This window comes from Mobula birostris, chromosome 10 (assembly GCF_030028105.1).
Source record: "Mobula birostris isolate sMobBir1 chromosome 10, sMobBir1.hap1, whole genome shotgun sequence".
Lineage (NCBI taxonomy): Eukaryota > Metazoa > Chordata > Chondrichthyes > Myliobatiformes > Myliobatidae > Mobula > Mobula birostris.
In genome coordinates, this window is record NC_092379.1 from 52,114,193 (window position 1) to 52,141,621 (window position 27,429).

Consider the following 27,429-nt stretch of genomic DNA (forward strand, 5'->3'; position numbering starts at 1 on the left):
ATATATAATGACCTGGCCTCTACAGTCACCTGTGTCAATGAATTCCATAGATTCAGCACCCTCCATCTAAATAAATTTGTCCTCATCTCTGTTCTAAATGGACGTCCCTTTATTCTGAGGCTGTGCACTCTGGTTCTAGACTCCCCCACTCTTGATAGCATACTCTCCACATCCACTCTATCTAGGCCTTTCAACATTTGATAGGTTTCTATGAGATCCCTCCTCACTCTTCCGAATTCTAGTGAGTACAGGCCCAGAGCCATCAATCGTTCCTCATACAATAAGCCTTTCATTTCCAGAATCATTCTTGTGAACATCCTCTGAATCCTCTCCAAATCAGCACATACATTCTTAAACAGGGGGCCCAAAACTGCTCTTAATACTTTAGGTGAGGCCTCACCATTGCCTTATAAAGCCTCAGCATTATGTCTTTGCTTTTATATTCTAGTCCTCTCAAAATTAATGCTAACTTTGCATTTGCCTTCCTCACCACTGGCTCAACCTGCAAGTTAATTTTAGACAATCCTGCACAAAGACTCCCAGGTCCCTTTGCAACTAGGATGTTTGATTATTTTTCTCCATTTAGAAAATAGTCTGTGCTTTTTTCCTTCTACCAAAGTGCATGACCATACACTTCACAACACTGTATTCCATCCGCCATTTCTTTGCCCATTCTTCTAATCTGTCTAAGTCTTTCTACAGGCTTTCATGCTTCTCAGCACTACCTGCCCCTCCACCAATCTTCATAGCATCTGCATACTTGGCCACAAAGCCATCAATTCCATCCACCAGATCGTTGACATACAATGTAAAAAGTAGTAGTCCCTGGAAAATGCCATTAGCTACCAGCAGCCAATCAGAAAAGGCTCCCTTTATTCCCATTCTTTGCCTCCAGGCAATCAGACAGTGCTCTATCCATGCTAGTCTCTTTCCTGTAATACCATGGGATCTTATCTTGTTAAGCAGCTTCACGTGCAGCACCTTGTCAAAGGCCTTCTGAAAATTCAAGTACCCAACATCCACCAATTCTCCTCTGACTATCCTGCATGTTATTTCTCAAAGAATTCTAACACACTTGTCGGGCAAGATTTTCCCTTAAGGAAACCATGCTGTCTTTGGCCTATTTTTATCATGTGCCTCCAAGTATCCTGAAATCACATCCTTAACAATTGACTCCAAGATCCTCCCAAGTACTGCTGTCAGGCTAACTAGCCTATAACTTCCCTTCTTCTACTTCCCTCCCTGCTTGAAGAGTGGAGTGACATTTGCAATTTTCCAGTCCTCCGGAACCATGTGAGAATCTATTGATTCTTGAAAGATCATTACTAGTGCCACCACATTCTCTTTAGCTACCTCTTTCAGAAAGCTGGATTATTGTCCACCTGGTCCAGGTAACTTATCTATGTTCAGACCTTTCAGTTTAAAAGCACCTTCTTCTTAGCAATAGCAACTGCACTCCTGCTCCCCAACACTCTCGAATTTCCAGCATACTGCTAGTGTCTTCCACAGTGAAGACTGATGCAAAATACTAATTCAGTTTGTCTGCCATTTCCTTATCCCCATAACTAACTCTCCAGTGTCACTTTCCAGCATCCAATATCCACTCTCACCTCTCTTTTTGTCTTTATATATCTGAAAATACTTCAAAGGTTCAAAGGTACAATTTAATGTCAGAAAAATGTATACAATATACATCCTGAAATGCTCTTTTTTCGCAACCATCCACGAAAACAGAGGAGTGCCCCAAAGAATGAATGACAGTTAAATGTTAGAACCTCAATGTACACCCCAGCTCCCCCCACCCCGGGCATAAGTGGCAGCGAGCAACAATACCCTCTCCCCCAGCAAAAAAAAACATTGGCACCGCCACTGAGCACTCAAGTATGAGCAAAGCAATAGCAAAGACACAGACTTGCAGTTACCCCAAATGTTTGCATTTCACCTGGTATTCGACATACCACAGGTTCTCTCTCTCCCTAATAAGGAGAAAGAGATGTCTCCATTTTCCCAGTGAGCAGAGAGACATAACAAACAACTCACTGGTTTACGATGTTATAAGTCCGTTACATTGCTTTTTTCGAGCTCTGTGCCTGAAGATCGCAAAGATCCGGGGTCTCCAGGCACACAGCCATAGATATTTCGATTCCCCCAACGATGCACAGGTCTCCTGTCGTGACACCGACCCTCGATCCACCTGTCTCCAGAGCCCCCAGATCCTTGGCTTCCAAACCCGAGTATGTAACTCCCAATAGGGTCTTTGTACTCATGCTGCTCCTTAATTCCACCCACAACGATTCTACATCTTCCGATCCTATGTCATATTTCTAAGGATTTGATTGCATCTTTTACCAACAGAACCACACCACTCCCTCTGCCTACCTGCCTGTCCATTTGGTATAATGTGTATCCTTGGATGTTAAGCTCCTATCTGTAATCTTTTTTCAGTCACTAATCATTGATGCCACAATGTCGAGTCTCTAACTGTAGTACAAGATATCTCCCTTGTTCTGTATACTGTGAGCATTGAAATATAACACCTTCAGTCCTGTATCTGTCACCCTTTTTGATTTTATCCCCCTTTTACACTGCAACCCATCGCACTATCTGTAATTTTGCCCTATCATCTGCTTGTCCTTCCTGACAGTCTCACCACACACTGCTTCTGCTTGTAAACCAACTGCCCTATCACACCAGTTCCCACTGCCCTGTATAATTAGTGTAAACCCTCCCCAACAGCAGACATACCTGCACGGACATTGGTTCTCCTCTGGTTCAGATGTAACCCATCATTTTGTACAGGTTGTACCTTCCCCAGAAGAAATCACAATGATCCACAAGTTTGCCCCTGCACCAGTTTCTCAGCCATGCATTCATCTGCCAAGACATCCCATTCTTACCCTCGCTGGCACGTGGTACAAGCAACAATCTTACGATTGCTGCCCACCTATCTCCCTAAATACATTTTCAGGACCTCTTCACTTTTCCTACCTGTGTCATTGGTGCCAATATGTAACAAGACTTCTGGCTGCTCACTGCTCACTCTCCCCCGCCCTTTCGAATGCTATGGACCTGATCCAAGATGTCCCTGACCCTGGCACCTGGGAGGCAACATACCATCTAGTTGTCTCTTGCTTCAAGATTAACCTAACCATTTTTTATTTAACATTTTCATTGAACAGACACAATCTTCTCACATTTTCATTTCTCTAACAACATGTCTGCAGACACTCACTTTGGCCAGTCCACCCATGCGATATATTTCTCAACATACCTGATGCTTTCTGGTCCACAATGTGCAAATATGCATACAACAGGAGTCCTTTTAGAGGTCCGGGACAGGGGATTTTCATGCTACCAGTCACACACAAACCATCAGGGTGTGCACATACACATGCATGTGTCCACATATTCACACTCATTTCATACTCATTTTGGAATACCTTCTTTTAACACACTTACCGTGCTCCCATTGGATCCCACCTGGACCAGAGCAACATTCTTTTATTCCTCTGTTCCTGCAGGATCTAACCTCGACCGGGGAAACTTATCCCCCCCCCCCCACCCCCACCCTGCTGCCACAGGATCAAACCTGGAGCACAGAAACTTCTTTTCTCTTCTTTCACATGTCTCACAGGATCCAACCGGACCATAGCAACTCCTTCCTTTGCTTCTGTGGGAACCGATCCAGACTAGAGCAATCTCCTTTGTAACATATCCTTGTGGGATCCAACCTGGCCCAGGGCACCTTCCGTTTTCACCCTGCAGCATTCCTATATTATTGAGTTTTTACAGGAAAAAGTTTGCATTCCAACAGCAGGCCCAGTCCTTTACTCAAATATGAGCTCCTAGCATCTAAGACTGATCAGGTACCAGGGCTGAATTCCTTTCTCCCGATAATGAAATCAAGGATAGCCATCTCAGTGTAGCCTCCAAGTAATTGTTGTTGCTGATGAACTGGACTCTGAAAACTCAGACTCATTCATCAATCACACTTTATCTTACTTGTGCACAGGGAGAACAGCCTGGGCCCCTTCACCACACTGTCCGAATTCTGAACAGAGAAATGGAATTTCTATGCCTAATTAACTAGCAGTTATAGATATTCACCATTTGATAACCTGGATACACAGTTGAGTCGGGTTAATTTGGACAAGTTGGGACAAGTACCTTTTGGCCCAATTCAGCAGCTACCACAAATTAGCTGAATTTTCATGGAAATAATTAAAAAGATATAAAAGAGACAAACTACCATTTAACTGAGTAACAAATTGTGTATTTAAATAAAATACAGAATAAATTAGAATATTACAATACTACTATAAATCTGTGTATTAGTTCCTAATAGTTATCAATGGAGGAATTCAAACAGTGTACACTGCGGTGTTCTTTTGATTGACTGTAAATGAACAAAATCAGCACAGACACCGAGTGCAAATAATGGACTGCCTTCATACAATATATCCTCCAAATCTTCATTTTCATTGCATAATATAAGATGATTGTGAATGCCTTCAAGTTCTTCGCAGTTCTTGTTGAAGTCGTGAAATATTTTCACTTATCACTCCTGGCATTTTTAAGCCTGAATGTTTCAAACTGCAGTGAACAAAATAGTTCTGAATTATCTTACTGCTTATTTCTCACCAACTGTCAGTGACAAAAATCACTGAACTTTGGACATCAATACACGCAGCTGATGCTGTTTATAAACTCTTTGCTCTAAGCCTGGTATCTAATGGCCACACGTGTGCATGTGACTATGCCTAGTTCGAAACCATTCGGCAACAGTTGCCCATCCCAATTTTCATGGCAGTTGTTCAGTGGCTATCTGGAGAAGACAAATGTCAGAGTTGTATACTGCATACATACTTTGATAATGAATGAATGTTTGAACCTTTTGAACCTTTAAATGGCACAGTGTCCCAAATAAAAGAAGGAAATCCCAGCTATTTTCTCAATTAGTCTTTGTTCTTTAAGAGTCGTCCCAAATAAGTGGCTGTCCCAATTAACCAATGGCCCAATTATCTGGAATTCATTGTATTTGAATTCCTTAATTGCAAGATCAAGCACCATTCACAATATAGGTATTAAAAGTTAATACAAACTACAAGCTAACAGCTGATGATACTTTGAAGCTAGTAAAGCCGTAATTGGTGTGTGGGTGTGTGTAATTTGTATCCTTTCATTTTATTCTTATCTTTGCTTCTAGTAAGTGAAAATGGCTTTGGGTATCGGCAATGTAAAGTGAAATTATGCTTTTCAAAGATCTTAGAAAGGACATGGTGACACTGGAGAAGGTTCAAAGGGGGTTCACGAAAACGATTCCAGGATTGAACAGCTTATCATATAAAGAGCACTTAGTGTCTCTGGGCCTGTATTCACTGGAATTCAGAAGAATGAGGGATGACCTAATTGAAACTTATTGAATGTTGAAATGCCTCAGTAGAGTGGATGTGCGGAGGATGTTTGCTATGGTGGGATGTCTATCACCAGAGGACACAGCCTCAGAATGGCGAGGTGTCCTTTTATAATGGAGGAATTTCTTTAGCCAGAGAGTGGTGAATCTGTGAAAATTGTTACCACAGGTAGCCGTGGAGGCCATCTTTATGTATATTTAAGGCAAAGCTTTATAGATTCTGGATTCGTCGGGGCATGAAGGGATATGGGGAGAAGGCAGAAGATTGGAGCTGGGAGGGAAAATGGATCAGCTATTTTCAAATGGTAGACAAGACTTGATGGGCCAAATGGCCAAATTCTTCTCTTATATGTTATGGTCTTTTGGTCTCATAGTTTACAAAATTTCTCACTGGGTTGGTTATCAAACATTTCCCCACACAACAAGTTTGTTTTGTCCTTGCTTCATCCAGTGTGCTATGTTCTTGGGTTATGTCAGTGCTGTCACAGTGGTACTCGGACAATCATTTAGGAGTGTAAATCTCACTGCCTTACTGGTCACACTGTGGTTCTTCTCAGAAATTAAACAGTCAAGCATCTCCTCTGGTGAAATGACACCGTAGATCTGATGTGACTGATGTTTGAGATTCCCACGCACAGATCCTTTGATAATTCTGGACTCTGTAAATGGAATTTAGAAAAAATCAGTAGGACAGCACTCTAGAAGAGAGAATTTTAAGTTTCTTTTGTGAGTATTGTCTGAGTTGCAGTACTCCTAACATCAATTTGAACGTCATGTTTTGGAATGAACTCTTGAAATTTGAGCAGAAAGATCAAGACTAATGTCCTCATGCAGTCCCAGATGACTGTTGCAATGTTGGAAATGGCACATTTCCCAATAATCTATACAATCATATACCTCAGATTAGACAGGTTACCTCCACGGCAACACTGGCCTCCCACATCAGTGTCCTAATCACATCAACCCCATGCTCGTAGTGATTTAGAACTAATTTGTTTGCACATTGTCCCAGTTCTGGCCTGAAGTGTCCACTCAGTTCCTCTGTCCGTGGACTCTGCTTGACCAGCAGAGGATTTCCAGCATTTTGTGTTGGTATAAAAAGACTATCCTGAGAAAGGTGACTTAGGATCAGAATATGTGGAATTCTTTTGGGTAGAATTTAAAAAACTGCAAATGTAAAAGGATCTTGATGGTAGTTATATACAGGCCTCTGAACGGTAGCCAGGATATGGGTTATAAATTACAACAGGAGATAGAAAAGGCATGTAAAAAGAGCAATGTTATGAGAGTCATAGGACATTTCAATATGCAGGTAGGTTGAGAAATCAGGTTGGTGCAGGATTCCAAGAAAAGGAATTTGTAGAATGCCTATGAATTTGCTTTTTAGAACAGCTTGTGGTAGAGCTCACTAGGGAAAGGCAATTCTGGATTGGGTATTGTGTAATGAATCAGATTTGATTAGGGAACTTAAGGTGAAGGAACCCTTAGGAGTCAGTGATCATAATATGATAGAATTCACCTTGCAATTTCAGAGGGAGAAGATAAAGTCAGATGTATCACTATTACTGTGGAGTAAAGAGAATTACAGAGGCATGAGAGAGGAGCTGGCCAAAGTTGATTGGAAGGGAACACTAGTAGGGATGATGGCAGAACAGCAGTGCCTGGAGTTTCTGGGGTCAATTCAGAAAGTGCAGGATAAATCTATCCCAAAGATGAAGGAGTATTCTAAAGGGAGGATGAGGCAACCATGGCTGATAAGGGAAGCCAAACTCAGCAGCAAAGGAAAAAGGAAGGCACATAATATAGCAAAAACTTGTGGGAAGTTAGCTGATTGGGAAACTTTTAGAAACCAACAGAATGCAACTAAAAAACACGTAAGTAGCGAACATAAAATATGAAGGTGAGCTAGCCAATAATATAAAAGAGAATACCAAGTTTTTTAAAAATATATAAAGTGTGAAAGAGTGGATATTGGACCACTGGAAATTTAGGTTGAAAAAGCAATATTGGGGGACAAAGAAATGGCAGACGAACTTAATAGGTATTTTGTGTCAGTTTTCACTGTGGAAGGCACTAGCAGTATACCAGAAATTCAGGAGTGTTAAGGGGCAGACATGAGTAATATCTATTACTAAGGAGAAGATGCTTGGCAAGTTGAAAGGTCTGAAGATAGATAAGTCACCTGGACCAGATGGACTACACTCCAGGGTTCTAAAAGTGGTAGATGAAGAAATTGTGGGGGCATTAGTAATGATCTTTCAAGAATAACTAGATTCTGGGATGGTTCCAGAGCACTGGAAAATTGCAAATTTAATTCCACTCTTTAAAAAAGGAGGGAGGCAGAAGAAAAATTATAGGCTGGTTAGCCTGACTTCAGTGGTTGGTAAGCTGTTGGAGTCCATTATTAAGGATGAGCTTTCAGATACTTGGAAGCACATGGTAAAATGGGTCAAAGTTAGCATGGTTTCCATGAGGGGAAATTTTGCCTGATAAGTCTGTTGGAATTCTTTAAGGAAATAACAGGCAAGATAGACAAAGGAGAGTCAGTGGATGTTGTAAACTTGGATTTCAGAAGGCCTTTAACAAGGTACCTGCTCACATGATAAGAGCCCATGGTACTACAGGAAAGATACTAGCATAGATAGAAGATTGGCTGACTAGCAAGTGGCAAAGAGTGGATAATAAAGGGTGCCTTTTCTGATGGCTGCCAATAACTGGTGGTGTTCCATAAGGATCGTTTTTGGGACTGGTTCTTTTCATGCTACTATAAATCAATGATTTGGGTGATGGAACTGACTGCTTTGTGGCCATGTTTGTGGACAATATGAAGATAGGTGGAGAGGGAGGTAATGTTGAGGAAGCAGGGATTCTGCAAAGAGACTTAGACAAATTGGGAGAATGGAAAAAAAATGTGGCAGATGGAATATAGTGCAGGGAACTATATGGTCATGCACTTTGTAGAAGTGGAATAAAGGCTTAGACTGTATTCTAAATGGGTAGGAAGTTCAGAAATCAGATGTAGAAGGGAACTTGTGAGTCTTCATGCAAGATTCCCTACAGGCTAACTTGCAAGTTGGTGGTAAGGAAGACAAATGCAACATTAGCATTCATTTTGAAAGAACTAGAATGTAAGAGCAAGGATGTAATGCCGAGCCTTTATAAGGCATTGGCCAGACTGCATTTTGAGTATTATAAACAGTTTTGGGCTCCCTAACTAAGAAAATAAGTACTAGCATTGGAGAGGGCCCAGAGGAGGTAAATAAGAACGATTCCAGTCATCAAAGGTTGTAAACTGTCAAGTTCCTAGCTGTAAACATAATCTACAGCTTGCCGTAGTCCAACCACATGTACACTACGATCAAGACACCAGTGCCTCTACTTCCTGAGAATGCTAAGGAAATTCAGTATGTCCCAAATGAGGCTCACCGATTTTTACAGATGCACCATAGAAAGCATCTTCTGCAGATGCATTGTTTTGTATGGCAACTGTTCTGTGCAAGTCCACAAGATACTGCATAGTTGAACACCGCCTCCCCAATGTGGAATCTGTCTACACTTTTCGCTGCCTCGGAAAAGCAGGCAATGTAATCAAAGGCCCCTCCCACTGCAGACACTCTCTCTTCTCCCTTCTCCCACTGAGTAGAAGATACAAAAGCCTGAAATCATGCAGCACCAGGATCAAGGACAGCTTCTATCCCTGTGTTATGAGCCTGCTGATTAGATCTCTTGGATAATAAGGGTGGACTCTTAAATAAGGGTTTTCCAGCAGCCCAATCAAACAGTGATTCATTAGCTAAGACAAATAAAAATAAGGTAGGGACAAATGGAGCGGCCATTGTATGACTGAATTAGTGTTAGAGTGGGGAGGCTTTGGTGAAATACATATCTGGTACTTTTCTTCTTCATTGATTGTCTGTTAGTACAAAGTTAGAGCAGTAAGGATGGCTCCATGGGCTGGGTTGTGTTCTTTGTGTGAGATGTGGGAATTCTGAGAGAATTCCCTGAATAACCACATCTTCACTAGCGACCAAGCTGCAGCTCCTCAGAGAACATATCGAGGAATTGGAGTTGCAGCTCGATGACCTTCAGCTTATTCGGGAGACTGAGGGGGTAATAGGTAAGGAGGAAGTCACTGCTACATTAAGGCAGGTACCAAGGTGACTGTCGGGAGAGGGAAAGAAAATCGGCAGCCAGTGCAGAGCACCTCTGTGGGCGTTGCCCTGAATAAGAAGTATTCTGCTTTGGATACTGTTGGGGAAGACCTACCAGCAGAACCCAGGGTGACTGGGTCTTTGGCACTGTGGCTCAGAAGGGAAGGGGGAGGAAGAAGACTGCAGAATGATTGGAAATTCCATAGAGTAGACATGAGATTTTGTGGACATGATCAAGACTATTGTTGCCTCCCAGTGCCGGGTCAGGGACATCTTGGATCGGTCCACAGCACTCTAAAGGAAGAGGGCGAGCACCCAGTGGCCTTGGTAGACATTAGATAGGAAAAAAGATTGAATTCAGGGATTGAGGTAAAAAGCTGAAAAGCAGAACCTCCAGGGTTAGTCATCTTTGAATTGCTGCCTGTGCAATATGCCAGTGAGGATAAGAATAGGATGATTTGGCAGATGAATGCACGGCTGAGGAACAGCTTCGGGGGCAGGGTTTCAGATTTCTAGATCACTGGGATCTCTTCTGGGGAAGGTATAACCAAAACAAAATGGAAGGACTACGCCTGAACCTAAAGAGGAACCAATATCCTTGTAAGCTGGTTTACGAGAACTTTTGCGGAGGGTTTAAACTAATTTGGCAGGGGGATTGGAACCAGAGTGATCAGGCTGAGGATGGGGTGGTTGGTTTACAAACAGAGACAGTGTATCTTGAGACTGTCAGGAAGAAAAGGCAGATTACAGAGCAAAATTGCAGTCAGTGGGATGAGTTGCAGTGTAATGGGGAACAAAATTGAAAAGGGTGACTGAGGGTGTTGAATATATGCAGCATACAGAATAAGGTAGATGATGTTGTAGCGCAATTAGAGATTGGCAAGCATGACATTGTAGGTGACTGAAAGAAGATTGTGGTTGATATTGGAAGGCACTGACAGTATGCCGGAAGTTCGAGACTGTCATGGGGCAGAAGTGAGTGCAGTTGCTATTACTAGGGAGAAGGTGCTTGGGAAGCTGAAAGGTCTGAAGGTAGATAGGTCACCTGGACCAGGGGGACTACACCTCTGGGTTCTAAAGAATTAGCTGAAGAAATTGTGGGGGCAGTACTAATTTCTTTCAACAATCACTAGATTCTGGCATGGTTCTGGAGGACCGGAAAATTGCAAGTGGCACCCCACTCTTCAAAAAGGGAGAGTCACAGAGGAAAGGAACTTAGAGGTCAACTAAACTGACTTCAGTGGTTGGGAAGATGTGGGAGTCAATTGTTAAGGATAAGGTTTCGGGGTACTTGGTGGCACATGGCAAAATAAGCTGGGTCTTCATGGTTTCCTTCAGGGAAAAATTCTTGCCTGATAAATCTGTTGAAAATCTTTCGAGAAAGTAAGTGGGATAGACAACGGAGAATCAGTGGATGTTGTGTACTTGGATTTTCAGAAGGCCTTTGAAAGGAGCCACACATGAAGCTGCTTAGCGTAAGATACCTGCATGGATAGAACATTGCCTGATTGGCAGGAGGCAAAGAGTGGAAATAAAGTGAGACTTTTCTTATTTGCTGCTGATAACTGGTGGTGTTCCGAAAGTGTTGGCATTGTGACCACTTCTTTTTAAGTTTATGTCAATAATTTGGATAACGGAGTTGTTGGCTTTGTGGCCAAATTTGCTGATTACATGAAGATGAGTGGAGGAGCTGGAAGTGTTGAGGAAGTGGGGAGGCTGCAGAAGGACTTTGGTAGAAGGATTTAAAATCGTAGAGTATTTTCCAAATGGGGAGAAAATTCAAAAATCCAAGGTGTAAAGTGACTTGGGAGTCCTTGTGCAAATTTTTCTAAAGGTTAACATGCAGGTTGAATCAGTGGTAAGGAAGACAAATGCAATATTAGCATTCATTTCAAGAAGACTAGAATATAAAAAACAAGGATGTAATGCTGGTGAGGCGCCACTTGGAGTATTGTGTGCAGTTTTGGGCCCATTATCTAAGAGAAGATGTGCTGACACAGGAGAGGGTTCAAAGGAGGTTCACGGAAATGATTCCAAGAAAGAAAAGCTGTGTTTGATGGCCCTGCGCCTGTACTCACTGGAATTGAGAAGAATGAGGAGAGATCTCATTGAAATCTATTGAATATTGAAAGACCCAGATACAACAGAGAACTCTAGCACCAGAGGGCACAAACTCAGAATAGAGGGATGACCATTTAGAACACAGGAATTTCTTTAGCCAGAGGGTGGTAAATCTGTGGAATTTTTTGCCACTGGGGTCTGTGGATGCAAAGTCATTGGGTGTATTCAAGGCAAAGCTTGATAGACACTTGATAAGTCAGGGCATGAAAAGTTACGGAGGGAAGGCAGGAGATTGGGGTTGAGAGGGAAATGGATTAGCCATGATCAAATGGAGGAGCAGACTTGATGGGCTGATTGGCTCAATTCGGCTCCTATGACTTGTGTCTTACGGACAAGAGATTTGGGATATCTAATCAACAGGAAGAATGAAGCTTACTTTAGATTTAGAAAGCAAGGATCAGATAGGGCTCTAGGAAGTTACAAGGAAAGGGCTGAAGAATAGATTTACAACAGCTAAAAGAGGACATGAGAAGGCCTTGGCGAATAGGATTACGGAAAACCCCAAGGTGCTGTCCGCATAAGTGAAGGTGAATGGCCAGAGGGAGGATAGGACATCATTCACAGCAGGGAGAAACTTTTAGCAGGTTCTGAGTGTTGACGAGGTTTCATATGAGTGTCTAGGCCGTCACAGTCCCAGAGCCACTACGTAAAGCAGAAATGATGAAAATATGGGTAATGAGGGAAGATATTCTTTTACCTGTCCCATCTGGAAATTTCTTGGCGCAGTTACAGCAGGGAAAGAAAGGCCCTTGTCTTGCCCTTTGTGGGAAAGCATATTCCAATTCATCTACCCTGTTTAGACACAGCATGTTCACTCTGTGGAGTGGTCTTTTGTCTGCTCTCTGACTCCAATTCCAACCATCTTGCTAGGAAATCTACAGTCTCTGGTAAATTAAATTGACAATCCTGAAGTTAGAGTGCTGTATCAGAGGGACGTTAGAACCATGTGCATCTTTTGTTTTACAGAATCTTGGTTACCCCTTCCATGCTGGATGCAGCGATTTGAATATACATTGTCAAGGTAAGACTGCCCAGTCTCTCAAAAGCAGACGTGGCACTATATGCCTCATGATCAATTCCTTTTGGTGTCGGTGACGTCCCAGACCTGGAATATCTCACAATTAAGAGCCATCCATTTTACCTCCATGGGAGATTTCACCAATCGTATTGGTAGCGGTGTATGTTCCACCACACACCACTATCAAACAAGCTGTAGATGATCTGAGCAATGGGATCAACATGCACAAAACAGCGCACCCTGAAGCCTTCACCATCATTCTGCGGGCTTTTAACCTGGCCAGCTTGATAAAATCATTAAATAATTATCAACAAATCACCTGTAGTACCAGAGGAAACAACACACTGGACCACTGTTACACCAGCATCAAGAGTGCCTACCATGCTATTCCACGTCCACATTTTGGTAATTCGATCACCTGGCTGTACTCCTTCTCCCTGAGTATAGGCAGAGACTGAAGACTGCAATGCTGGTCGTGAGGACCAAGAAGGTATGGACTAGAGAGGCACAGTAGCACTTACAGGACTGTTCTAAATTGGTGGACTAGACTGTGTTCAGGGATTATCTTCGAGCCTGGATGAGTATGCCACTGACTTCATTAAGATCTGTGGATGAGTGTGTGCTTACGAAAACTTACTGTACGTTCCCAAACCAAAAGCCGTGGATGAACCAGGAGGTTCATAGTCTGCTGAGGGCTAAATCTGTGACATAAGTCAGATGATCCAGGTCTGTATAAGAAAACCAGGTATGACTTGCAGAGCAACACACATAAAAGTTGCTGGTGAATGCAGCAGGCCAGGCAGCATCTCTAGGAAGCGGTACAGTCGACGTTTCGGGCCGAGACCCTAATAACTTGTAGAGGCTTATCTCAAGAGCCAATAAATAATTGCGGAAGAGGTTGGAGGTGACATCGGCAGGGTTTTTAGGACATTACTTCCTACAAAGTAAAACCCAATATCATGAGTGGTAGTGAAGCATCGCTCAGATGAGCTCAACACATTTTATATTCGCTTGAAAGGAGGATAAAACCACAGCTATGAGGATCCCTGCAGCACCCAGTGACCCTGTGACCTCTGTCTCGGAGGCCGATGTCAGGCCGTCTTTCAAGAGGGAGAACCCTCGCAAAGTGGCAGGTCCCAACGGAGTACCTGGTAAGACAATGAAAACCTGTGCCAACCAATTGGCAGGGGTATTGAAAGACATTTTAAAACTCTCACTGCCACAGTTGGAAGTTCCCACCTGCTTCAAAAGGTCAACAATTATACCAGCGTCAGCTGCCTCAATGGCTATCAGTAGCACTCACATGTACAGTAATGGGTTGCTTTGAGAGGTTGGTCATGGCTAGAAGCAATACATGACTCAGGAAGGACCAGGACCCACTGCAATTTGACTACCGCCACATTAGGTCTGCAGTAGATGTGATCTTAATGGCTTTTTACAAGGCCTTGGATCACCTGGACAATACAAATACCCATGTCAGCTTGCTGCTTATTGACTATAGCTCAGCATTTAACACCATCACTCCTACAGTCCTGATCGAAAAGCTACAGAACCCGGGCCTCTGTACCTCCCTGTGCTTCCTTGCCTTCCTAACTGCAATACCACATTCTGTGTGGATTGGAAATAGCATCCCCCCAGCCCCGTCACTGACAATTAACACTGGCACACCACTGGGATGTGTGCGTAGCACTCTCTACACCCATGATTGTGTGGCTAGACATAGCTCAAATGCCATCTGTAAATTTGTTGATGATACAGCCAATTGTTGGCAGAATTTCAGACAGTAAAGAAAGAGCACACAGGAAAGAGATATACCAGCTAGTTGAGCGGCGTTGCAGCAAGGATTTTGCACTCAACGTCTGTAAGATGAAAGAGCTGATTGTGGACTTCAGGAAGGGTAAGATGAGGAAGCACAAACCAATCCTGAAAGAGGGATAAGTGGAGAGAGTGAGCAATTTCAAGTTCCTGGGTGTCAATATCTCCAAGGACCTAACCTGGTCATAACATATCGATGCAGCTATAAAGAAGGCAAGAGAGCACCTCTATTGCATTAGGAGTTTGAGGAGAATTTGGTTTGTCAACTAAAACACTTGAAAATCTCTACAAATGTAGCATGGGGAGCACTGCATCACCGTCTCATCTGGGGGGGGGGGTGGGATGCTACTGCACAAGATTGAAATAAGTTGCAGAAACTTGTAAAATTAGCTCGGTAATATCCAATACATCTTCAATGAGTGGTGCCTTAGGAAGACGGTGTCTATCATTAACGATTCCCACCGCCCCAGACATGCCCTCTTCTCTGTTACTGTCCAGAAGGAGGTACAGAAACCTGAAGACACACACTCAACAATTCAGGAACAGCTTTTTCCCCTCTGTCATCTGACTTCTGAATGGACATCGAACCCATGAACACTACCTCACTACTTTTTTATTTGTTTTTTGCACAAATTTTAACTTTATTATTTAATAGATATATATATATATATATATATACACACACATACTTAATGTAACTCAGTTTTATCTCTATATTTACTTATCATGTATTTCACTGCACTGTTGCTGTTAATACATTTCATGACATATGCCGGTGATATGAAATCTGATTCTGATTTTGCTCTCTGTGGGACAGGCCATTACTTCTCACAAAGCAAAACCTAACATTGTGAATGGCTGTGATGCTTCACTCCCAGATGAGCTCAATGCCTTTTATGCCCACTTTGAAAAAAAAATAAAACTACAGCTATGAGGATCTCTGCAGTTCCCAGTGACCCTGTCATCTCTGTCTGGGAGGCCAACGTCAGATTGTCTTTCAAGAGGGCGAAGTTTCGCAAGGCGATAGGTAGGGCTCTGAACTCCTGTGCCAACCAGCTGGCAGGTGTGTTCAAAGACTTTCCAATTTCTCATTGCTACAGTCAGAAGTTCCCTCCTGCTTCAAAAGGACAACAATTTACTAGTGTCCAAGAAGAGCAGGGTGAGCTGCCTTAATGACTATTGTCCGGTAGTGTCACATCTACAAATTACAACAGGAATCTGGAATGATAACACAAAATGTTGGAAAATATTGTTTTATGTTTATTTAGAGATACAGCGCTGCAACAGACCATTCCAGTCCAAATTAACCCACAAACCCGTAAGTTGTTGAAATGTTGGTGGAAACGAGAGCACCTGGAACAAACCCACGTGGTCACAGGAGAAGGTACAGACTCCTTACAGTGGTGGGAGTTGAACCCAAGTTTCTGGCACTCTAATAGTGTTACACTATTTCCTTCACCACCATGCCACCCTACACTCAGCAGAATAGACAAGAACTTATCGGGATAAACAAGAGAAAATCTGCAGATGCTGGAAATCCAAGCAACACGCACAAAATGTTGGAGGAACTCAGCAGGCCAAAGCTCTTCATCAAGACCAGAGAAAAAAAGATGAGTCAGAGTAAGAAGTTGGAGGGAGTGGAGGAATAAACACAAGGTGAAAGGTGAAACTGGGAGGGGGAGGGGTGAAGTAAAGAGCTGGGACGTTGATTGGTGAAACCAATCCTTGATGGATAGCCCTCTATCTTTTTCCTTGTGGTTCTTCCTCCCCTCCCAACCTTCTTACTCTGACTCCTCATCTGTTTTCTCCAGTCATGGTGAAGGGTCTTGGCTCAAATGTACTCTTTTCCATAAATGCTGCCAGGTCAACTGATTGGGATAGATTGTTTGCGGGGAAAGGTGTGCCTGGAAAAAGTTTAATCAAGAGTTCTTTGTCTGCATATCCCTCTTAAAGTGAAAGGCAAGGGAGGCAGGAGAAGGTCAATGAGACCACCACAAGACTGGAGGAGCAACATCTCATATTCCCGAGTCCTTTCAAACTGACAGCATGAACACTGCTTTCTCTAACTTCCAGTAATTTCTCCCTCCCTCCCCTTCTCTTTCCATTCCCCATTCTGGCTCCTCTCTTAACCCTACTGCCTACCTGCCCATTTTGTGCCCCTCCTTCCCTTTCTCCCGTGGTCCACTCTGCTCTCCTATCCAATTCCTCCTTCTCAGCTCTTTACATTTTACACATATCACTTCCCACCTTCTCACCTCTCCCTCCCCCCATCTTTTATTCTGGCTTCTTCCCCCGTCCTTTCTAGTCCAGATGAAGGTATCGACCCAAAACATCAAGTTTATTCCTCTCCATAGATGCTGCTGACCTCCTGAGTCCTCCAGCATTTTGTGTGTGTTGCTATACATAATGATGGATTGAGGCTCTAGTCGGTAGAAAGGAGGAGGCAAGCATCAAGTACAGGCAGCTGGGAATAAGTGAATCCCTGGAGGACTATAGGGGATGCAGGAGGGGACTCACGGTGGAAATCAGAAGGGCAAAAAGTGGGCACAAAGATAGCTTTGGCAGAGAAGATTATGAAACATCCAGAGAAGGGGAAATGAGTACTTAGAGAAACACATAAATGCTGGAGGAACTCAGCAGGTCAGGCACCATCCCTGGAGAGGAATAGACAGTCGACATTTCGAGAATAGGGCCCCTCCAAGACTAAAGAAGACATATTTGTGCGGAGCTGTGTGGGATCAAGAGAGGAGAAAGAAGGAAAATGGAAATGGACACTGAACATGGTGAAACATTCACAGAACTCTTTTGAAAGGGTTGATACTGATGTGGGAAAATCCTCATGCAGTCAATGGTCTCACAGAGAATGTGCATACTATTTTTAGTCAGCTAGCTAGCACACAACTTTGGAGAAAGCTTGATGCCTTTTCCTTGAATGTTGCATGAATATTTGTTTCCTGGGACTGGTTCCTCAGTACAAAACTGTTTTAGTATCGTGAGTAAATGAAGTGAAGCAAACCGGATTGATCATGCAGCAATGTGCTCCAACGATTACGTGCACATTATAGTCTAATATTTTTAAATATATGATGGGCCCCTTTTCTTTATTTTGTATTATATAGTATTATTGTGTTTATTATAGGGAGATGAGGCTGAGTACAGGGCTACGGTAGGAAACTTTGTAACATGGTGTGAGCAGAATTATCTGCAACTTAATGTGAAAAAGACTAAGGAGCTGGTGGTAGACCTGAGGAGAGCTAAGGTACCGGCGACCCCTGTTTCCATCCAGGGGGTCAGTGTGGACATGGTGGAGGATTACAAATACCTGGGGATATGAATTGACAATAAACTGGACTGGTCAAAGAACACTGAGGCTGTCTACAAGAAGGGTCAGAGCCGTCTCTATTTCCTGAGGAGACTGAGGTCCTTTAACATCTACCGGACGATGCTGAGGATGTTCTACGAGTCTGTGGTGGCCAGTGGGATCATGTTTGCTGTTGTGTGCTGGGGCAGCAGGCTGAGGGTAGCAGACACCAACAGAATCAACAAACTCATTCGTAAGGCCAGTGATGTTGTGGGGATGGAACTGGACTCTCTGACGGTGGTGTCTGAAAAGAGGATGCCGTCCAAGTTGCATGCCACCTTGGACAATGTCTCCCATCCACTACATAATGTACTGGTTGGGCACAGGAGTACATTCAGCCAGAGACTCATTCCACCAAGATGCAGCACAGGGCGTGATAGGAAGTCATTCCTGCCTGTGGCCATCAAACTTTACAACTCCTCCCTTGGAGGGTCAGACACCCTGAGCCAATAGGCTGGTGCTGGACTTATTTCCTGGCATAATTTACATATTACTATTTAACCATTTATGGTTTTATTACTATTTAATTATTTATGGTGCAACTGTAACGAAAACCAATTTCCCCCGGGATCAATAAAGTTTGACTATGACTATAAATAGTTTGTCAATACAATTTCAATTTATTTTATACTGCTGTGAGTTATATTATTGCTTCCTGGTGGACAGTAAATTTGCATGGGTGTGTCAGTATTCATATAGGTAATAGTCCTACTTGCCCTTGAAGGGACACTTAAACTTTTCTGTTTGTGTTTACTCGAACCATATTTACCCTAGACATCACAAACAAGAGAAAAGATGCTGGAAATCTTTAGCCTAGACATGTTTATTTATTGGAAATGGCTTTTCCGTTGTTACTCCATGCATTGTTGAGTTATGTTGCTGTTAGCTTGTATTCACAGTAACAGCTAACTCAGAATGAGCCTGCAGTCAGAGGGACAGTCCACATTACACTAGAGGATGTGCTGAGTGTCATAGAGTCTGTCGAGGCAGATAAATCTCCAGAACATGGTCAGGTAGGTAGGAAGCTAGAAAAGAATTTGGCTGAGGTGAGTAGTGACAGGTGAGATCAGGAAGACAATAGGATGGCTAATGTTGTACCTTTATTAAAGAAGGCTGGAAGAGAGCCCTGGGAATTATGGACCACTAGGCATGATTATGGAGACTGTTATGGTAGAGAGGGCTCATCCAGCAAGGACATGCAGGTAAAACTCAGGTGTAAAACAAAGTGCAATCACCATGATTATGTTATACCACAGTCTTTTGAAACGTCAGCACCCCCCCCCCCCCACATTGTCCTGAGCTGTGAGTGTCCCCACCCCACCACTGCAGGGTATTGTGGGGGGGGGGGGGTCAGAGCAGGGGATAAAACACAACGAGCCGGGGTACTGAAGGCCAGCTGGTCTGTGAGAGGTCAGGATCAGGCCAGCGGGGGTGGGGGAGGGTGTGTGCCTACCACATCAATATCAGGGTGACGCCCTTCCCAAGCCTTCATCAGTGCCCATCCCAGTGGGTCGTGTGAAGAAGACACGAGAGACAGTAGATAGAGTCTGAGTCTGAGTTATAACGCACTGTGACAAGTCCTTGGGCCCAACTGCTTCAGAGTGACTCATCCAATTTACGAACATCTGGCCCATATCCCTCTAAACCTATCCTGTCCATGAAACTGTTCCAATATCTTTCTGACACTGTTAATGTCCCTGCCTGCAACCAACAACCTGTCTCTGAATGTGAACAAAAGAGGCGGTTGTTGACTTCAGGAGGACATGGAACAATCACTCTCCACTGAACATCGACGACTCCTCCGTAGAGATCTTTAAGAGCATCAAATTCCTTGGTGTTCACCTGGCGGAGAATCTCACCTGGTGCCTCAACATCAGCTCCATAGCAAAGAAAGCCCAGCAGCGTCTCTACTTTCTGTGAAGGCTGAGAAAAGTCCATCTCCCACCCCCCATGCTCCCCACATTCTACAGAGGATGTATTGAGAGCATCCTGAGCAGCTGCATCACCACCTGGTTTGGAAATTGTACCGTCATGGATCGCAAGACCCTGCAGTGGATAGTGAGGTCAGCTGAGAAGATCATCGGGGTCTCTCTTCCCGCCATCACAGACATTTACACCACACGCTGCATCCGCAAAGCAAACAGCATTATGAAGGACCCCACGCACCCCTCATACAAACTCTTCTCACTCCTGCCATCTGGCAAAAGGCACTGAAGCATTCGGGCTCTCATGACCAGACTATGCAACAGTTTCTTCCCCCAAGCCATCAGACTCCTCAATACCCAGAGCCTGGACTGACACCAATCTACTGCCCTCTACTGTGCCTATTGTCTTGTTTATTATTTATTGTAATGCCTGCACTGTTTTGTGCACTTTATGCAGTCCTGGGTAGGTCTGTTGTCTAGTGTAGTTATTGTGTTGTTTTACGTAGTTCAGTGTAGTTTTTGTATTGTTCATGTAGCACCATGGTCTTGGAAAACGTCTCATTTTTACTATGTACTGTACCAGCAGTTATGGTCAAAATGACAATAAAAAGTGACTTGACTTGATTCTCCCACTTCCTCTACATTGTGAGCCAGACACCCACCACTCTCTGTGTGAAAAACTTGCCCCTAATGAGCTACTTCAATCCTTCTTTGTCTCACCTGAAACAAATGCCCTCTGGTTTTACACTCCCCTACCCTGATACATTAGGGAATTTAAGAAACTCTTGGATAGACACATGGATGATAGAAAAACGCAGGGCTATGTAGGAGGGAAGGATTAGATTGACCTTAGAGTAGCTTAAAATGCCAGCACATTGTGGACCAAACAGCCTGTCGTGTTCTACGTTCCATCCTGTCTCTCTTAATAACTCAAGCCTTCCAGTCCTGGTATCAACCTTCTGAATCTACTTTGCACCTTTGCCGCCTTAATATTATCCTTCCACAGTTCTATGACCAGAATTGTACATGAACGCCACGTGTGGTCTCACCCATATCTTGTGCAAGTGCAACTCCCCTGACTCGTGCGCTCAATCCCCTGACCGTTGAGGGTAAATATGTGAAACGCATTCACCGCCCCCCCCATCAACCCACGATGCCACTGTCTGCAAAATCCGTACATAGAGGTCACTCTGTTCTCCAATGCTCCCCAGGACACTGCCATCCACTGTGCAAGTCCGGCCCTGGATAAGCTCCACCCCTCCCCATCCTGCCAATCCTTTGCCCACTTTCCCAAGTGAACCACATAGTGAACGCCGAAAGAGTTCAGCAGGTCGAGCATCGTCTGTGGAGGCAAAAGGTAGAAGTTGACGTTTCAAGTCGAGACCCGGCATCGGGCGATGCAGGCCATCAATTCACGGCTGCTGGACCCTCACTGGGTTGTGCTCCCTGCTTTGTTTCATCATCTTACCAGAGATGAAGGCCATTCTGTCCCTCCCAGCTACCCCCACCAGTAAGCAAGATCATGGCTTTTTCTGCACTCCGACATCCCATCATCCCTTTACATCGGGAGTATCCCACTGAAGTTCATGACCTCTCATTTTCCCACATTTGACTCCATCTGCCGTGTTCTTGCCCATTCCTTCAGCTTGTCCGCATCCCCTCGAAGCCTCTTCACATCGTCCTCAGGTCCAGTTCATGCGCACAGAACAGATTTATTTACGAGGGGTGATTGATAAGTTTGTGGCCTATGGTAGAAGGAGTCAATTTTAGAAAACCTAGCACATCTATTTTTCAATTTAGTCCAGTGGTCATGGAGCATACAGATCTTGGACCTCCAGAAAGTGTCCACAGCAGGGGTGATTGATAAGTTCGTGGCCTAAGATAGAAGGAGATGAGTTATTAACTTCAAACTTTTGGCATAATCACTCAAAGAGTTGAACTGCATTTACATGTAACGAGAGCTGTATAACTCATCTCCTTCTACCTTAGGCCACAAATCTATCAATCACCCCTCCTATAATTGATACAGAACACAAGTGTACCTGCAGTTCCAGGGGAAACAACCCAAATGTGTCCAGTAACCAGGGTCCAAACCTGGATGTGATCAACAGCAGCAATAACTGCAGAATCAGATCCTGCAGTCACTTGTGAACTCACTGCTCTCTCAGCAGCTGCAGTGTTTAAATGCCCCACGTATGTACCACACATTTAAACAGTCCCTTTAGTGTGAGCTCTTCGGTGCCTCCAGAGGTGAGAAGATCGAGCAAAGTTCTTCCCACATTCAGGGCAGGTGAACGGTCTCTCCCCAGTGTGAACTCGCTGGTGAATCAGCAGATCAGCTGAACGAGTGAACCCCTTCCTGCACTCGGAGCAGGTGAAGGGTCTCTCCCCAGTGTGAATTCGCCGGTGTGTCAGTAGCTCTGACGATCGAAAGAACCCCTTCCCGCACTCAGAGCAGGTGAACGGCTTCTCCCCGGTGTGAACCTGTTGGTGAGCCAGCAGCTTAGATGACTGGGTGAATCCCTTCCCACAATCAGAGCAGGTGAACAGTCTCTTTCGAGTGTGCATTTGTTGGTGTATAAGTAAGCTGTATGACTGAGTAAACCCCTTCCCACACTCGGAGCAGGTGAAGGGTCTCTCCCCGGTGTGAATTCGCTGGTGCCTCAGGAGCTCAGACGGCCGAATGAACCCCTTCCCGCACTCGGAGCAGTTGAAAGACCTCTCCGCAGTGTGCACCCGCTGGTGAGCCAGCAACTTGGACAATTGGGTGAACCCCTTCCCACACTCAGAGCAGTTGAAGGAACTCTCCCCGGTGTGAACTTGCTGGTGAGCCAGCAGCTTTGATGACTGGGTGAACCCCTTCCCACACTCAGAGCAGGTGAACAGTCTCTTCCGAGTGTGAATTTGCTGGTGTATCAGTAGGTTGTAAGACTGAGTGAACCCCTTCCCACACTCGGCGCAGGTGAATGGCCTCTCCCCTGTGTGAGTTTGTTGGTGCCTCAGAAGGACAGACGACTGAGTGAACCCCTTCCCGCACTCAGAGCAGACGAATGGCCTCTCCCCAGTGTGAATTCTTTGGTGTGTCAGAAGGTCATATGAACGAGTGAACCCCTTCCCGCACTCGGAGCAGATGAAGGGCCTCTCGCCAGAGTGAATTCGTTGGTGTGTCAGAAGCTCATATGACTGAGTGAATCCCTTCCCGCACTCGCAGCAGATGAAGGGCCTCTCCCTGGTGTGAATTCGTTGGTGTATCTGAAGATTGTACGATCGACTGAACCCCTTCCCGCAATCGGCGCAGGTGAAAGGCCTCTCACCCGTGTGGACTCGCTGGTGCATCTGAAGGTTGTACGAACAAGTGAACTCCTTCCTGCATTCAGATAGTCTCTCCCTGGTGTGAACTCGTTGGTTTATCAGTTTATCTCAGTCAAAAGAATGAATGTTTCACTGGTGCAAAAACAAGGATGTGGTGAACGTGTTCCCAGTCACAGATCAGGTGAGCTCACCTCCCCCAATATATCACACAAGGCCTCAAGGTTTAGTGGGTGTTTCTTTCCCAATCTGCACTGCATTTCCTACTACTTCACAGGCTGGAAGAAGTTACACGGCTTGTCTGAAGCTGGTTCCTGACCTTACACAAGTGGTTTCTCCCCTCCCCGCTGTAGACAGTGTCTCACTCCCCAGCTGTGTCACGGTCGGTGCCCTGCAACAGCCCTCACTGCCCGGGGTCTGAAGTGAAACAAACCAGCATCCCTCCTTCCACGTTCACAGGCCGATGATATTCAGGTGCTGGGGAGCTGAGTGGGGTGTAGACCTGATGTGATATTCCGTCTGAGATACTCAGCCGTGATTCCTCCACCTTTGATGTCCTGTAAAAAGACACAGAAATCATCAGTAAGTACAGGGTAGTGACTCAGAACAGCTCACTTAATTGTAACATTTAAGAGAAGTTTGGATTGGTACATGGATAAGAGGGGTAGGGAAGGCTATGGTCCAGGTTCTTTTAGAAGGGACTGGGCAGAAGACCAAGCTAGCATGTAATAGATGGGCTGAAGGGCCTGTTTTATGCCATAGTACTCTATAATCATCCTGCCTCTGGGTCAACCCATGAACTCATTCTTTGCTCTCTTTCCACTATTTATTTAATTTTTAAATCATTTCTTATTGTAATATATAGTATATGTAAGGTATAGCACTGTACTGCTGCCACAAAACAAAAAAATTCACAACGTATGTCAGTGATGATAAACTTGATTCTGAAATCTTTACAAATCATTACTGGGCCTCAGCTTGTCTATAAGGAAGGACATCGAGGGATCCGTGAGATTGTAATACAACTGTAATGCTATGGGGATCATGATTATCTGGAGTGATTGCAGCAGCTAGTGAGATTCTCCAATGAGCAGAGACTAAATAGATATGTTCAAATCGATGAGCTTTTTCTAGAGGAAATCAGGAAAATAACGCAAGTGGCAGTGTGATATTCATCCCTTTACCTCTGATCTCTTCCTTCGCTGCACCTTCCCTGCACTGACCCCATTTCTTTTGCCCCTCAGTATGGAGAGCAGAACAGTACAGCAGGTGAACAGGCCCTGTGACCCACCATGTCTGTGCTGACCGTGATGCCGATCCAAACTAATCCCGTCCCCTTGCACAGGATCCATCAGACCCCATTCCCTGCCTTTCACACATCTGTCTAAACATTCCAGTTGTATCTGCTTCCCATCACTTCCCCGGCAGCCCATTCCAGGTACCTTAATATCCATTGATCTTTCCCTTAATTGCACTCACAGACTCAACCTCGAGGGCCGTCTGGGGTGGGCTCTTACCGCAGGCTGGGACGGAGATCACGCTCATTTGCAATATTCCAGAAACCATCTCCCCAGGGCCTCGATACACTGAGTGGCTACATTAATAAGTACACCTGCTCATTAATGCAAACATCTAATCAGCCAATGATGTAACAGCAACTCAATGCATAAAAACATGCAGACATGGTCAAGAGTTGTAGTTCAGTCCAAACATCAGAATGGGGTAGAAATGTGATGTAAGTTAGTGTGACCATGGAATAATTGTTGGTGCTCTGACTTTTATGACGGAGGATTGGTTGCGGATATTGAAGTTGGTTAACTCTTCTTCAGTTTGTGCCAGCCATTCATTGATTCAATTTAAAATTGTACATCGTTATCATTTGACAAAGGACAGACTTTCTAAAATCTTTCCTAATGTTGATAGTCATTGTGATAGATGTAAAACTGAGATAGCTACACTGACACATATGTCTTGGTCTTGTTCTATATTGGGACAGTTCTGGAAATCGGTTTTCTCAACAATTTCTAAAGCACTTAAAATTAATCTACAACCTAACAAGTTAACTGTGCTTTTTGGAATAGTTCCTCAAAATATTCATGGTATTTCTGTGTCTGACCAACATGTTATTGCATTTGTTACATTGATAGCTAGGGGGGCCATTTTGTTGAAGTGGAAGGATACATCAGCTCCCACTTTGTCACAATGGTTCTCTCAACTGATGCTATGTCTTAGTTTGGAGAAAATTAGAAGTCGAACCTTTGAACCTTTATTTGATTTTGAGAAAAGATGGGGCTCATTTGCTCGTTATTATCATTTGAGTTAATTGATATAATTTTTCCATGATCTAATTGTAAATTTTTTTAGTATATTTTGTTTTCTTGCTGGCGGTTTGATGTTTATTTTTAGAAGCCTTTTGTATGACGCATGGCTCCAGGGTTGTACACCCAATGGGGTCTCTTTTTTTCTCACTTTTCTGTTCAGTAGGTTTTTTTTTTGTTATCACAATATTTTGTTTTCAATCTTTAAGATGATGGCTTTTTTTTGAGGCATTGTAAGTGTTGTTACTTCGATGTACTTGTTATTTTTCCTATATATACAATAAAAAGATTTGAAAAGATTGTTGGTGCTCGCAGTATCTTATGGATGAAGGTATATTATATACATTCTCTGACACTGAACTCAACCATTGAAACTGTCTGCAGAGTTTACAGAGAATGGGGCGAAAAACAGAAAAATCTAATGAGCATTAGTTCTGTGGGCAAAAGCACCTTGTTAATGAGAGTAGTCAGAGGAGAATGGCCAGACTGGTTCAAGTCACAGGAAGGCGATTTTGAAATACTTCCATCATCTTAATTGTTTGCTGTACCTACACGTTCACCTTCAGTGAATCATGTACAAAGTTCCCAGGTCTCTCTGAACACCCTCACTCTGAATCTGTAGTCATTTAAAAAGTAATCCACTGCTCCGTTTATCTTACGAACCCACTGACAGGCAGAGTCACAGACTTCACTTTATTTGGATGATGATGTAGGTAAGTGGATCAGCAAATTTGCAGATGACACCAAGATCGGGGGTGATGTGGACAGTGAGGAAGATGATCATGGCTTGCAGAAGGATCTGCATCAGCTGGAAAAATAGGCTGAAAAATGGCAGATGGAATTTAATGCAGACAAGTGTGAGGTGTTGCACTGTGGGAGCACAAACAGGGTAGGCCTTACATAGTGAGTGGTAAGGCACTGAGGAGTGTGGTAGAACAAAGGGACCTGTGAATGCAGGGCCATAATTTGTTGAAACTGGCATCACAGGTAGGTAGGGTCGTAGAGAAAGCTTTTGGCACAATGGCCTTCATAAATCAAAGTACTGAGTACAGAAGTTGGGATGTTATGTTGAAGTAGTCTAAGACATTGCTGAGGCCTAATTTGGAGTATTGTTGCAGTTTTGGCCACCTACCTACAAGAAAGAGATTAATGAGGTTGAAAGATTATAGAGAAAATTTACCAGGATATTGCCGGGTCTGGAGGACCTGAGTTATAAGGAAAGATTGAATAGGTTAGGACTTTATTCCTGAAAGTGTAGAAGATTGAGAGGAGATTTGAAAGAGGTACACAAAATTATGAGGGGTATAGATAGGGTAAATGCAAGCAGTCTTTTACCACTGAGGTTGAGTGGGACTATAACCAGAGGTCATGGGTTAAGGGTGAAAGGTTAGATGTTTAAGGGGAACATGAGTGGAAACTTCTTCACTCAGAGGGTCGTGAGAGTGTGGAATGAGCTGCCAGTACGAGTGCATGCAAGCTCAATTTCAACATTTAAGCTATGTTTGGATAGGTACATGGATGGTAGGGGCGTGGAGGGCTATGATCCCGGTGCAGGTCGTTGGGAGTAGGCAGTTTCAATGGTCTCAGCATGGACTAGATGGGCTGAAGGGCTTCTTTCTGTGCTGTACTTCTCTATGACTCCGTTACATTTCATTTACCCTATTCTCACCCACAAGGGGTAGCACCTCTGGCGAAGGAGTTTATCACGTCCATTCTGGGACAGCTCGCTCACCTCTGGACACTCAGCTCTCTCGTGTGGCTCCAAGTTGTTGTTTGCATGTGATAGTGGCCACACCCCGATACACTGCCTTGACAGGCAGGAGAGTTTGCCAGAGAGAAGTTGTAAACACCAATAAACTGCCTTAGGGACCCTGGCTCCAGATTTCTTCCTGGGGGTTTACTCTCGAAGCCTTTCCCATGGGTGGGTATGGCCGCAAGGCAGCGGAGGTTTAAAATCAGAGTTTCTTTCCCCTAGGCAGGCTGCCTCCAATGATGATG

The 27,429-nt window shown here is 44.1% G+C and overlaps 1 protein-coding gene across 1 annotated transcript in view; it reads right to left on the reverse strand.

Moving 5' to 3' along the window:
* LOC140204034 (uncharacterized) overlaps positions 1-27,429 on the reverse strand; it is a 35,290-nt gene that overhangs the window by 5,964 nt on the left and 1,897 nt on the right. The window contains exon 2 of the mRNA XM_072270284.1: positions 22,019-23,670. Coding sequence (XP_072126385.1) covers positions 22,019-23,140 — 1,122 coding nt within the window. The 5' untranslated portion in view covers positions 23,141-23,670. The remainder of the gene's footprint in view (positions 1-22,018; positions 23,671-27,429) is intronic.